Source organism: Chamaea fasciata, unplaced genomic scaffold (genome assembly GCF_029207755.1).
Source record: "Chamaea fasciata isolate MVZ Bird 193981 ecotype frontalis unplaced genomic scaffold, bChaFas1.0.hap1 SCAF_22, whole genome shotgun sequence".
Classification (NCBI taxonomy): Eukaryota; Metazoa; Chordata; class Aves; order Passeriformes; family Sylviidae; genus Chamaea; species Chamaea fasciata.
This window is the reverse complement of record NW_027094107.1, coordinates 973904-988102: the sequence shown is the minus strand read 5'-3', so window position 1 is coordinate 988102 and position 14199 is coordinate 973904. Positions and strand designations below refer to the sequence as shown.

The 14199-nt window shown below is 45.6% G+C and overlaps 1 protein-coding gene across 2 annotated transcripts in view; it reads left to right on the top strand.

Annotated features, from left to right (window-relative positions):
- Positions 1-14199, top strand: part of DCX (doublecortin) — a 79697-nt gene that overhangs the window by 51514 nt on the left and 13984 nt on the right. The window contains exons 4-6 of one of the 2 annotated variants that reach the window (XM_066202333.1): positions 1241-1343; positions 5433-5555; positions 12757-12851. In XM_066202333.1, coding sequence (XP_066058430.1) covers positions 1241-1343; positions 5433-5555; positions 12757-12851 — 321 coding nt within the window. Of the gene's footprint in view, positions 1-1240; positions 1344-5432; positions 5571-12756; positions 12852-14199 lie in introns of both variants that reach the window. The other variant, XM_066202332.1, reaches the window with a different exon arrangement.

The window sequence follows — 14199 nt, the reverse complement described above, 5'->3', positions numbered from 1 at the left end:
GCTCTGCTGGAGCTGTTCCACTCTGGGCTGTTTGCGGATGAGTATTTTTGCTGCTCCTGACACAATATTTGTCTGGAACATCAGGAATTGTTAAATCAAGTCCACCACTTGAAGAGAAGAGCAGCTCTCTGCCAGCTGAATATGGGGAGGAGCTCCCAGCCTGATGGGGTTTTAAATTTTTCACATTTCCAAACTCCCAGGTATCAGTTCTCTGATTAAGTCAGTGGGTCTGGGGCTCCCACATCTTGTGCTTTGTTTCTGTTTGATGCTGCAAGGCAAGGCAGAGTTTGGAGCTCCTGGTAGTGCAAGATAAAAGTTCCTCCTATTGAGGATGACAAGAATGAGGAGCAAGGCACTCAGTGAGGGAGAGGCTGGCACAACACCTACAGTAAATCTGGATTTAAATGGTGCTGGGCTGGGAAAGTTGTCCTGTCACGCTTTGGGTCTCTCCACCAATGGCATGGATAAACATCTTGGCTTTAAAATTTGTCCTCAGGATTGCTCGGGAGGAGTCACATCTCCACACCTGTGTTAAACCCAGTGATTCTCTGAGGTTTTAGGCTCTGTGGGTACCAAGGCACCCCTCAGCACAGGCACAGGGGCACCTCTGCTCTTATTTTCCAAGCAGCTGTGTCATTCCTTCAGATGTATCCTGTCAGCTGGGTGGGAAATGCCAAACCTCCAAGAACTTGCAAGGGAGTTGTTTGGGAGCTTTTATCTCTGGTTTTTGCTGTTGTTTTATTTTTTATGACTCTGTTAGGCTTGGCTTGCCCAGGGAAGTTGTGCGATGGGCACCAGCCCTGCAGAAAACATTAATGTGGGATGGGGGGAACAGCAGAGAGGCAGAGCCCCTCCTGCTTCAGCCAAAGCTGAGCCACACCAGAGCGCTGCTGCAGCTCTGGTTCCGTGCCTGAGGTGTTTTTGTTTTCTGAAATTCTTTTCCCAGGGAATTTTCTGTTAACAGGAGAGATGTTTTTGTAACTGTACCTTTGTTATTCATTCCTTTTCCTAGGAGGGACTTCTTGATGTCCCTCTGCTCTGACCAATGTGAGTGAAGAGGTTTTGCCTTTGTGTCACCAATCAGATTGGTCTGTGTGAAATAGTATAAAAGGGAGACACATCCCAAAAACAAGGGAGTCATTTTCAGCCTTCTGAATCTCGGGGTCTGTGTCGTTGTGGTGTAAAACAGCATCATGCTGCCAATTGAAAACTAAAATGAATGACTTTGCTCTCTCTGTAGGTGACCTGTCTCCACGATTTCTTTGGGGATGATGATGTGTTCATCGCCTGTGGCCCAGAGAAATTCCGCTATGCACAGGATGACTTTTCCCTGGATGAAAGCGGTAACATCAAACACTCACTGTGGTTTTATTGCATTGCCATTCACTTGCTCCTATCTGATAATAATGCTGCATGCTTTTGTTCTGGTTTTTAACACCCAGTGCATGGAGTTTAAACATCCCTTTGTGATACTTATCCAGTCAGCAGTATTATAATCAAATACCAACTGAGGTAGCCCAAGTCAGGATAAATTAATTCCTACAGCATTTTGACATTTCCTGCAAAATCTGGGAGTGTTTATGCTTTCAATTTTCTCCAGTCACAGTCAGATAGATGCAGTTTTCTTGAGAACTAATCATCCTTATGCAGACACATGCATATTAAAAATGGAAACAGGCAACAGTTGGAAAGAAAATCAGATTTCCACTGCTTACTTCTGCTGATTCAAAAAGCAGGGCAATAATTCCCTTTTAGGGGGCAGGACTGGGACAGCATTGTTATTTCTCCCTGTTGCCACTGCCAGCAGAGGTCTGTCATAGTGTGGGTCTCTATGATCAGTTAAGCCATGAAATCCTGGATTTTACAGAATATGCAGAGCTTGCTTGTAGCACATACCACCCACCCCACCTGGCAACTGTACCCACCTGTCCGCAGGTGCCAGTGAGTGCAGCAAGAGGAAATTAATGTCATTTTCACCATTTAAACTAAAAGAAAAGTGGTCTTCAAGCGTCTAGGCTCACTTCCCAAAGCTCTGGGTGTGCTGTGTAAGGAGCCCAAGCCCCATCCTGTCCTGTGTGCTGCAAACTTGTTCTATATTGAGGACCAAAGAGGATTTTTGCCGGATGCCAGGAAGACAAGCAGCCTCTAATCTCCAAACACCGTGTTTTTTACGACTCCTTTGCAAGCCTGGTTTTATTTTAGTGCTGGTACTTCTGAACTGTGTACTCCAGATGAACCCATTTGATGGTCTTGGGTAATTCACAGAAAGTTTCCTAGGTTCAGCTGAGCCTTTGCAGGCAGAGAACAAAGCCCCTGTCAGGCTGGGGAAGTGATCTGTAAGCTGAGCTTCACATTTTTTACCACTCAGCAGTTGAGTCAGCTCCACAGGGAGCTCCACGCTGGAAAACAGCTTGGATGCAGTCCTGGCACAACAACTGGATGGAAAGCCCAGATCCCTGCCTTCACTTCTGGTCACTGCTCTCTTCTCCAGCTTGGAGTCCTCTGGCAGAAAGAAGCCAAGTTTGCTGTTGGGAAGGCAGCAAGGAGCTCCAGGGGTATTTTTAGGGGAAATGCAGCTCTCAGGAAGCAGATGAGGAGCCTCAGCCCTGTTTTCCCACTGCACACCCATCACCCTTCCTCCTCCCAGCGCAGATGCTGCCAGGAGAGCTGTGAATCCTGAGGTTTTGCAGATGAGTGTCACTGACTGAAACCTCCTCTGTCATGGGGAAATTTCTCTTGCCTGTTTGGATGACACACACCAGGGTTGCTGGTTATTATGTTCACTCTGGCAGGACATCAGGAAACAAAAAGAGAAGCAGCACAAGAGAGGATTATGTAATCTTTTTCCTCCTGGCTGCCCACCACAGCTTCCACCCTTTAAGGTGCTGCTGAGCACCTTCCAGACGACATTCCTCTGTCTCTTTGGTACCCACTGCTTCCAGCATCGTGGAAATGTCACATTTAGGGGACATTTAGAGGCCTTTTTACACCAACCTCAGCGCAGCCAGGTTTCCACCTCCTGCAAAAGCTCAGGGATTGCCTCTCGTGTGCTGACACTTGCCAAGGGCTGAGCTGGAGGAATTCCTCAGAGTCAGCCTTTCTGTGCTGGAAAATGCAAAGCCAGGTTTCCTTCCAAGGAATTACTCCCCTGGGAAGAAGATAAATTTGGAAGCTCTTGCGAAGACCTTACATGAAGTATTTTTACTTTTTAGGTTTTTTGGGTTTTTTTTAGTGAGTAATTCAGGTGACTAAACACAGCTGCCTGACACCCTTTGAGTCCCCTCACAACATCAGTACTGCTCTTCATGTATAAAAAACTGGGGCTATATTGGTGCTGGACCTCTACAAGCTTTTCTGTGACATCATCTGTGAGAATCCAAGTATTTTTGAAGGAAAAAAACCCACAACTTTTTCCATCCCCGATTTACAATTTCCAAAATTGATTTAACAGGAGGGAAAATGAGCTGAGTGTAGATTTAATTCTTGCCATGCAGCATCCCTGGAGCATAAGGCCTCCTCTCCTCACATTCTTTGTGCTGCACGACCCAACAGCAAAACTCTCTCTCAAACCATCCGGAAGGAGCAGAGATGGACCCTGGGCTGGCTGAGAATGAGGAAAGCCTGGGGAAAAATTTAAGGCAATTACATCTTCGTAAATACACTGATATATAATTAAATACCACATACATTTAGGTCAGACAGCTTGCTTTTGGTTGACCAGTCATTTATCTGCTCTGCGCTGCCTTAATTCCACTGGGGACTCCATTCCAGGGGTCCTCAGAGTAGTGGAGCATGTGGGGCTGAGCTGAACCTTGCCATAAAAAACTGTCTGCATGCGGGACACGTAATTCACATCTGTAAAAACGACACATTTTTCACATCTCGGTGAGGACAAGCTGTTGGAGGAGATGAGGTGGGACCAGCCAACATTTGACAAAAAGGAAATCCCTTTTTTATTGCCTTCTTCTTAACTGGGTTAAGTTAATAACTTGAGGGGTGGAAAGTTCTTTTTCTGTTAGCTCTCAGCGTAAATAAAGCTTAGTTCTGAAGATCAGGCGTGCCTGAAATCCTGGGACACGTGGAGGTTTGTTAGCATTTCAGTTCCCCTCTGCAGGACTCTGTAGATCGTGTTTACATTTTCCCTTCTTCCTGGCCTATTCAATTTTTAAGAAAGCACAGTTGGGGTTCTCATCTGCTAACGTCTCCCAGCACATAAATCTGCTGGTCTTGTTTATGCAACCCTTGCTGAAAGGGACGAGTGGCCAGGACAGAGGATGTGCTTTGTAAAACCATTTTGTCTTCCTTCGCTTTCTGCAGCTGAGAAGTTGCAGCTTGTTGAGGACAGGAGAGGCTGATCCCAGCTGGGTGAAACCTCCTGGGGCAGCTGCCCCATCTGCCACTTGGAGACTTTATTTACATCACACCATGAGCTGTTTGCTGGCTTTCTGCACCTGCAGAACGAGCACTCATCCTTCCTGTCACTGGCTCTTCATGGAAGGCTTACAGCAAATCAACTGGATTTTCTTGGCCTGAGTGTTCCCTCAGTCAGTGTTGACCATTTTCATTGTGCTCATGAGAGCCAAGGGAAGGGCAGAAAACGTTTGGTAGGACACGGGTAGGAGCCAGCCTGACACCCACAGGGTCTCAGCACCTCCTCCAGAGGAGCAGAGCTGTTCTCTTTGCCCTCCCCTTGAAGAGTCTCCTTTCAGCCCGGGAGAACAAGGGATGCTACCAGCTTTTCTCTTGCCCTCAGTATTTTCTGCATCTCTCTGTAGACAAAGCACTGAGCTGCCCATGGCTGTTTCCCACCAGGGAGCAGCAGGGCCATAACCAGGTGGGTCTTGGAGCCCTGGGCATGGAGAATTTCAGCCTTTCTGTGCTGCCAGGCACTGACCCCCAAGCAAACACTGCATTTGACCTGAGGCCATGGAAAAGACTTCCAAAATTGAGTGACAGCACTGGGATTGTGGGTGTGGGGTTTGGATAGAAGTGTGAAATATCACAGGGTGGAAAAACATGGAATTTAAGGGTTTAGAATACAGTAATATATATAAAGCAAGACGGAGGTTTTAGGGTGTAGGCTGAGTCCTTCTTTTTCACCTTCTTCTTCATGGGTCTGAGTGATGTTTTGTAATTGGGTAGAAAAATCCTCATTGCAGACCACAGGTGGTTGGTTATTGGGTTAAAAGTAAAAATAATTCAGGTGTCATTTCTTAATTAGAGAGTTTATCCTTAAAAGGCCTTGTAGAGAAAGAAATAGGGGGGGCAGTTTTTAGTTTGTTAGCTCGAAGTGCTGTAGAACCCTCAGCTCGTAATACAGATAAGAATTAATAAACATCTGAGTCCGAACTCGAAATACCGTCTCGAGCGTTTAATCCCGACCCTGGCAGAAAAGAAGATGAAAAGCATCAGGTGTGTCTGTGTTTCCCCAGAGTGCCGGGTGATGAAGGGGAGCCCAGCAGGGGCCACGGGCAGCAAATCCTCCCCCACCCCTCAGAAGAGCTCGGCCAAGAGCCCCGCGCCCATGCGCCGCAGCAAGTCCCCGGCCGATTCAGGTAACCACCAAGATGGTGAGTGATCCTTCCTTGGAGTCTGGGGTTCTCTGTGCTCAAGGGAAAGGCACAAACTCCCTGTGTGTGGGTTTGACCCACACTCCGAGGGTCCAGCCTGGCAGAAAAGTGGCTGTAATTAATTTGAGCGAGACTGCTCCTTGAAGGTGTTTTGTAAATCAAGTTTAAGAAGAAAAAATAACAAAAAGACAAACGTTACAGAAAACAAAGAATAAGCCAGGCACAGGCACTTGAGAAATCTCTTTCACCTTGCTACAACACCCCAAAAAGCCTGGAATTTCTTTGTTCTCTCTCTTTAGTACATAAAAGCTTAGGTGGGCTTTTTGGCCCTTGGCCCAAGGAGAGTAACCACAGCCTTTGAGTCACATTCTCGGAGTCCAGTCCACACTTCTGGGCTGGCTCCGAGCTAATCTCTGTCAGAAGAGTATCAAAGTTTCCAGGTAAACTTCCTAAAATGTCAGAGGTAAACTGAAACTCTTTCCCCATTTGGAAGCACCTGCTGGGTGTGTAGAGATTGCATCACTACACCTGTGTTTGCAGAGGAAACTCGGGGAAAACTTTTGTTTCCAAAACTTTTGGAAACAAGAAGCTACAGGGGAGCTTAATAAATATTGGGAAGGGATCTCCTGGGTTGGTGAAGTGCAGCTGTGGCTGGAGGTTGTCCCACCCACAGTCTCACAGCCTCCTTCCCCAAAAATATTTTAATAGAATAGAAACTTCTATTCCCCAGGCGGAGGAAATCAAGGCCCACGGCGCTCCCAGATGTCCCCTGTAGATGCAGAAGTGATTTAGGATAACCCCCTGTGCAAAGCAAATGGTGATTATTGCACAGGTCAGGAGTGGCTCCTTCCAATCATTATTTAAAGGAGACCAGTGACCTTGCAATTGCAGGACTGGTGATGGGTTTATTGATGTGACACTGAGCCGCTCATTCAGTAATGGAAGAGAAGGAAAATGGGAATCTTAATTTGCTGCAGCAGCTTGCACCATTTGAAACTGCCTCCCTCCTTCTTCAGCAGCAACCTGGGTTGGCAGCACATGTGGAAAGCTGCAGAGCTGCCAGTCCAAGGCTGGGCTGCATATTGCAGTGATCCTGGGAATTGATGGTTTTTAGAGTCATGGAGAGTTCCTGGGGTTATGATTGATCTCTCACCTGCCTGCCTGTTCTGCTCCAAAAGAAACCCAGACACGGCCTCTCACTAAAATGGCCAAATCATCAATTAAACATGTCAGAAATTCCAGGGGAGCTTCACAGCTTGAGTTCAGGTGCCCCACGGCATCAACACAGGTGATGTAAACCTATAAATCCCTTTTCACCACCATGCTACCATGCTGCATATTGCATAGGAACGTCACACAACAGCTGACCATCAGCAGAAATGGGATTATTGGACAGAAAATTCTCTTGGCAGTAGTCAGAAGGAGTTCCCCCAGGAAGCAGTTCATTTGTTTAGGGTGTGTGGGTGTTCTTCAGCTGCCCAAAGAGACAGTGTGAAATTGGTTGGCACATGCCAAGACTCTGTTTTTTTAAAAATTGTTTCTTTCTAAGGTGGTTTTGCCTTCATAAAGTTTTTTCTTTGAGATTCCGTTGTTGGCTATTCTCAAACTCAGAGTTTTCGGGCTGTTCTCAGGCTGTTTTCAGGCTGTTTTTTGGGGTATTTGGGGGCTGTTTTCAGGCCATTTCCAAGGCATTTGAGGAGAATTTTCCAGGCTGTTTTCGGGCTGTTTTCCAGCTGATTTTGGGGGATTTGGGGGCATTCTGGGGCTGTTTTGGGGCTGTTTCCAGGCCACTTTCAGGGGTATTTTTGGGGTATTTTGAGTCATTGTATTCAATTCAATGTCTTGATTGCCATAATTTAACCACTTTCACAATCCCAAATGTGTGCTAAAGCTGTGTGGGCAGATTGAAGGCACGGTGGGAAACGTGGAATCAACAGATTTACAAAAACCCAGCAGTAACATTCAGTGATGTGGGAGTCAGCTCATGCATGAGCAACTTTAAACCTTCTCCACAAGCATCAGGTGCTGATTCCCACCAGAACCAGAGTTTACTGCATGAACACAGAGTTTAATATGAAATGGCAATTATTGTGTGCCTGATTTAACTGATTTTAACCAGGCCCAGGATGGTGACTCATCTGATGAACTTTAATGAACACACTTAGCAGAGCTTTTCAGGGGGAGATTAAAACAGACAGAAAGGCTGAACAATGGCCAGTTCCTGGAGTTAAGGTCAGTAATGAAGAGCAAATCAGGTTTCTTTAATCTGTCCAGACAAGGGGCTTTCGTGCTTTCCTGTAATTTCAATAAAGGAAAAAATGGCACTTGTCCTGCTTAATGAGAATAAAAAAGACCGAGCTCTTTCAGGACTGAAAAACAGAAGACTCTTTTTCTCAGGACAGAGAGAAAAAAGAATACCATTTTGTATTCTTGTGTTGAATTGGTAATAAATTAAATGGATTTACACATCTTTTAAGAATCAATATTTACATTTAGATGGGATTGTTGAGTTATCACATTCAAAAAGCAAAGAAAGCTGAATGAAGTCTGATTAATAAAAGATGATCTGACCTATTTTTTTTCCCCACAGAATCTCACCCATTTAATACATGGAACTATTTAAAAGCAGTTTTACTTCAAATATATGCGATATTTCTGCTGTGTGTTTGCTCTCCTACCCATTTGTACCTTTTGACTTTGTTGTCTTTCACTCTGCTGTAGTTGTCATGTGGAAACTCGTGAGGGTTTCCTTGGTTCTGTGTCGTTTCTGCTCCTTCCAGCTCCCTTCTGTGTAGGTTTCTGTATCCTTTCTTCCCACCAAGGTCTCCAAGGCCACTGGGACATGTCTGGGCACTGATGTCAGTGCAGATTTGGGGATAAATCTTTGGGTGAGAGGAGTCTGAACCCACCTCATAGGGAGGTGTCAGGGCCTCACTGTGAAAAGCTCAATCCCTTCAGGCAGCCAGAGCCCTTCAGCTCCCAGTTTATCCAAAAAAGTGAGGAAGCAAATCCACAGAGGCAAATTGAAACTTTGTTTTCTTGGCACTGTGCCTTTCTCTTACCATGCAGCCATTTAAATGAGCGAATGAAAATTAAATGAATGAATGAATGCAGAATGAAGAAGTGTCTTGCTCCAAGGAGATGGGAACACACCCCAGTCCTTGTATTCCCAAGGGAAATCCTTTCTCCCTTCCCTCACTAACACCCAGCCCATAGCTGTACTTCCTAAGCAATGCCAGTGGATTTCTGGCAAAATTGGAGATACAAAGCTTCTGTGTGTTTCTAGACTTAATTTTTCTTCCTAGGGTGTCAGCTCTGCTAAAAGACAGAGCTTAGAGCAGTGAAATCCATACTAATCCACACCTGCACCATCCAATTCCTTCTCCTAACATGACAGAGGAAAACTGGGCACGAGGAGAGAAGTCCCTGTGCTTCTGTTCTGATCCGTGAGATTTAAATGGAGTAGGGTCAGCATGAAGTTTGGCAAAATTTCTTTAACAGACTGCTCCAATGAGGAGTCAGACTAAGCAGAAGCCAGAGCTAAATCTCAGGGGAGAAATACAGGAGAGAAAAAGAATGATGTCATTTGCCATTCTTTCTTTGTTACAAACCCCTGAATTTATCTTACACTAACTGACATACCAAACAAGGGTTCAGTTGTATAAAAACGTGTGCTGTGATAGGAGAGCTTTTGGTTTTTAAAGCCAGGACAGAGTCACAGGAACCTGAACTGAAATTGGAAAATGTTTTTGCCTTGGCTCGGGGAGACTACGAGCAAGGCTCAGAGGCTGCTGCAGGACCTTAAAGTCTTAGTGCATTAATGGACAGAAAAATCACATTCTCCAGGCAGCAGCAGTCAGCAAACAGAGGCAGAGTGTCCGTCTGTCCTGGCTGCAGGGCTGCTCCCAGGGGTCTTTAGGGATGAGTGTGTCCAAAGGCAGCAGATGTCTGGGGAACGCCCCACGGGACAGAGCAGCTTGTCCCCTGCTTGTCCCCTGCTTGTCCCCTGCTTGTCCCCTGCTTGTCCCCTGCTTGTCCCTGTGTCCTGCTCGCTGCCAGCCCATGGAGCACACCCAGGAGAGGTCCAAACAGGGGGAAAAGGGTGGCAGCACTGCAGAGCTGAGTGCCTGGAAGTTTGGAGGCGCCTGAGCAAAGGTTGCCTGTGCAAGCTGAGTCCTTCCGCTCCTGAGGGTTTATTTTCCTGTCCTGAAGGGCAGGATGGGTCGTGCTCTCTGAACAAGCTGCTGTTGCTACATTTGCTTCCTGCTGTCTTTCTTCTGCTTGTTCCCTTTCTTTTCTTGGGGGCACTTCAAACCCTGAACTGGAGGCAGAACTATCCATGGATTCCATGGTCCTTCCTCTCACTCCTGTGGTGTGCGGGCTCCTCATTGGGATCCCATTTGCAGAATCCTGGGAATCAAGCACAGATTATTAACCTTATTTAACAAATTAGTAGAAATGGATATCTCCACACATTTTGAGCACCCACTGTGAGCCTTGGGCCTTGCTTTTCCCGTTCTGTTTGTGGACAGAAACGTGAGTTCAAAAGATGGATCTCGTTAACCTCATTTGCAGGTCTTGGTGCTTATCACCACTGGAAATTTGGATCCAGAGCCCCAGTCATCCCAGAAAACCTAAGCAACACTCAGGGAACAATTCCATCTGAGAAATCTGACTAAAAAAGGGCCTGAAAAAAGGCTGAAGAGGGACTTTTGACAAGGGCATGGAGTGACAGGACAAAGGGGGAATGGATTTACACTGAAGGAGGGCGGGTTTAGATATTTAGAAGAAATTCTTTATTGTGAATGGAGTGAGGCCCTGGCACAGGTGCCCAGAGAAGCTGTGGCTGCCCCTGGATCCCTGGCAGTGTCCAAGGCCAGGTTGGACAGGGCTTGGAGCAATGTGGGATAGTGGAAGGTGTCCCTGCCCATGGCAGGGGGTGGAATGGGATGAGCTTTAAGGTCCCTCCCAACTCAAACCATCCTGTGATTCTAAAATGACAGTGGGGGAAGCAGAGAGAGAATTCTGTTTACCTGGATCTCTCATCTCAAACATGTCAGGAATATTCTCCATCCTCCCTCCCACGTGCTGGACAAGGCTGATTTCTCTCCTGAGTCAAACTGCCTCATGCACAGGGTCCTGTGGAAAAAAGGTGCAGGTGCTCCTGCTATTAAAGGATATGACATGTGCACTTTAAGGTAAATTGATGTTGCAGAGCAAATACAATGCCATGAATAAGCCATACTGCACAAAGAATAAAATGGTGGAAAAACCCCCAAAGAACTGAAATAAAAGCTGGTTCTAAAGAACAGTTCCTAATAACTGAGTGTAGGTGAGATCCTGAGCTACCCTAAATCATCAGCAGATTTTAGTGGAGCAGCAGTGTTACGCACCACCTGGGACCTGCTCTTTGCCTCCCGTTATTTTCTTGCATTTCAGTTCAAAGGAAATGCAGGCAAGCTTGCTTATGAACACTATTCTTCATTAGCAGGCAGGGAAAATTAAACTGGGCCTCTTCATTGTTGCTCCTGCTGCAAAATTCTGCTGCATTTGTAATGATATCCATTTGTCCCATTCCGTTTCTGATTTGGATGTCACATCTGGTTTTTTGTTGATGCTCATAAAATATTTACATCCCTGCTGTAGCACTTAAAACTCTCATTGTATTAGGGAATTTCTGTCCTGCCCTGCAGCAGTTACATCCATTTTGCTGCACACTGGCTCTGCTGTTGTTCCAGCCTTGTTTGTGGAAGGGAAATTGGGGTTTTTTGCAGAGTTGTTAGGTGGCATTCTTCAGCTTAGGAAGGATCAGTGACTCTTGGAGATAAAAGAAAGAGGCATTTTGGAAATTGGAAATGGATTTCTAGCTAATGGAGATTATATCAGCCCTCTTGTTCCCCACATTTCCTTTAATAGGAAACACAAATTCACTCAGTGAAATAAAACATAAAAGAGATCCAAGTTCTTTTTTTGCTGAATTGCCTTCATTATTTGGCATATAGTTAGAGAACTCTACTTTTTTCCCCCCAGCAGCCTGGAGGGCAGCTCGTTTTGTAGAGTGGCCCAGCTCAGTGCAGGGGCCAGCAGGAAACAGCTTCTGCCTTTCCAGAACAGGGTTTTTTTTTTCCCCCCTATCAATAAAAAACGGTCTGAGGGGGGATAGGGAGGTGAAGTGTCACCCTGGTCCCCAATTATCTATAAATCATTATTTCTACCACCTTTTAAAAATATCCATTTCCTCAGTGAGGTGCATTTGTGATAGGAAAAAAACCCCGTGTGTGATGAATAACCTCCTCTTTCGACGGAGGAGGAAACGCATGGAAATGATGGATGCGAAGGCGGAGGATCCACATCACCATGAATTTGCTGCATCCGAGCTGCTTCAGCGTGCTGGCAGCTCCTCCTTTGCCCCGGGGCTTTGAACACTTTTCTTTTCACACCTGTTTGAGCTCTGCCTTGGCTGCAAACCTGAGCCACCCCCGTTTCTCACGGGGACACAACGGAGAAGAGGAGTGAGGCTTTCTCAGGCATTAAAGCAAGAGCTGCGCTGGTTTTGCTCTTAAAAATACAGCATTCCCACATTTTCCTCTACAGTACTCTACACACTTCTTCAGCCTCCTCCAGACCCTCAAGTACTTGATGAGTTTTAAGTAACTGATTTGCAGATTCAGCTGTTGCAACTGAAACTGTAATTCCATTGAATTCTTCAGTCACTTAATCCCACCCACAGCAAACTACAGCCAGGGCATTCCAGGCTGCTGTTTGTCCAATTTTTAATGTGTAGAATTGACATCTGACATTTCTTGGGCAGGATTCAGGATATCTTCAGCCTCTGGTTTCCAGTCGTGCCCTTAAACAGTTTGAGAACACAGAAATTGTCTTTCTGTTTTTCTGCTGATGTGTGCCTTGGATCGACTTGGTGAATACTTGTTGTGTGAAATATTTCTCCCTCAATTCATTTTGTATCTCACTGTGCTTTGCAGTCACCCTGAGCAGCTGAAATCCTGGAGTTATCTTTATAGCTACGCTGTTCATTTTTTGGTGTTTTTTTGGTTGTTTTTTTTTTTCTCCTGCCTAACACGAACAAACCATGGGGATAAATGTTTGGAGACCTTCCATCTCCCAAAAGGAGAAAGATCATCCCCTTGCTTGCCTGATTTCCAGCTTGTGTCTTGTTTTCTGCCAGCAAACGGGACCTCCAGCAGTCAGCTGTCCACACCCAAATCCAAGCAGTCGCCGATCTCCACGCCCACCAGCCCAGGGAGCCTCCGGAAGCACAAGGTATTACGTTTCTTATACCTTACTACACCTCCTTCTGCCTCAGCCCCTCAGATCTGGGTGGCACTGAAGTCATGGCCATGCACTCTGGAGAAATAACATCAGCTCCTGATGTTCAATCAGCAGAGTTTGGCCCTTTACCTGTACAAGTTGTGCTTTTGGGCAAGGTGGTGAACAAAGCTCTGGCCTGGCTCCCGCCCCCGGAGTTGTTCATGTGTTGAGCAGATGATGTTCGAGATGATGTTCTCCACCTGTGCAAACTGCCAGCCTGTGCCAGCTCACCTGCTCCTCACTCACAGCCCCAGTTTTGGCACCAAAGATTCTCAAAAGTCTTAGTTTTATTGTGGAGGGCAGGAAGGGAGTTTCTAGTTTGATGTTTAACATGCCAGCAGAAGCTTGGATGAGATTAGGAATGATTGTCACATGCCAAGTAAGGTCAGTACAATAATGCAAATTATTCAAATATTCTTTGGGATTGTTTTAAATAATTAATTTTTAAAATAAATAATTAAAACCCCGTAAATCAGCTGAGTTATCTGGAGCAGAACACCCTCCACATGCAATCCAAGGGTGCTGCTAGCTGGTAACAAATATTTATACCTCCCCTATGGTATCTCTCTATCTCTGTGTGTAACAGTAATGCCTTGTGAACAGCCAGCACTGAAAACACTGTGAGAATTTGTTTTCAGGTTTGACACCCTATAGGTCACTTTTTATAGCAAAAAAATCAATACACTTTTTATAAAGGAAAATCTTGTATCTGTGGTTTGGGAGTAAGGATTCAAGCTCCTTCTTTTTTATAGATGCTGGTAATTTTCTTTTGCTTAAAAAACACGTTCAGGAAAAGAAAAAAAAAAAGTACAAAAAAATCCAACCACAACTGCAGAACAATAATAACAGCAACTCAGTTTAGAAATCTTGAACCATCCAGAGGGATCAGAGGAGACAACTTAACCATGAGCTTGTACCACTATTTGAAAAAATCAACTGATGGATGTGGTTCCATGCAAACCCTCCTGTCCTGAAAAGCCCCACGTGCTGGCAAATGAGGCCCATTAAACAGCAGAAGCCACGCAAATGTTACTGGAGCTCTAAGACATCACTTTAATGATGCTCCTCAAGAATTTATTTTTTTTTTTAATTATTTAAGGCCGTGCTCTGTTTTGCAGGAAGCAGGTGATGTGGTAATTGTGCTGTGGAACAGTAGCTGGTCACAGACAGCGTGGCCAACAGGTAGCACAGCATCCTGGCAGAGATCAGGAAACCTGTGCTGCCTCATGGATAATTCATGCATTGATTTATTTATAAGGTACAGCAGCTGTCACAGCTTTTTCAGTTCCTGTTATTCAGG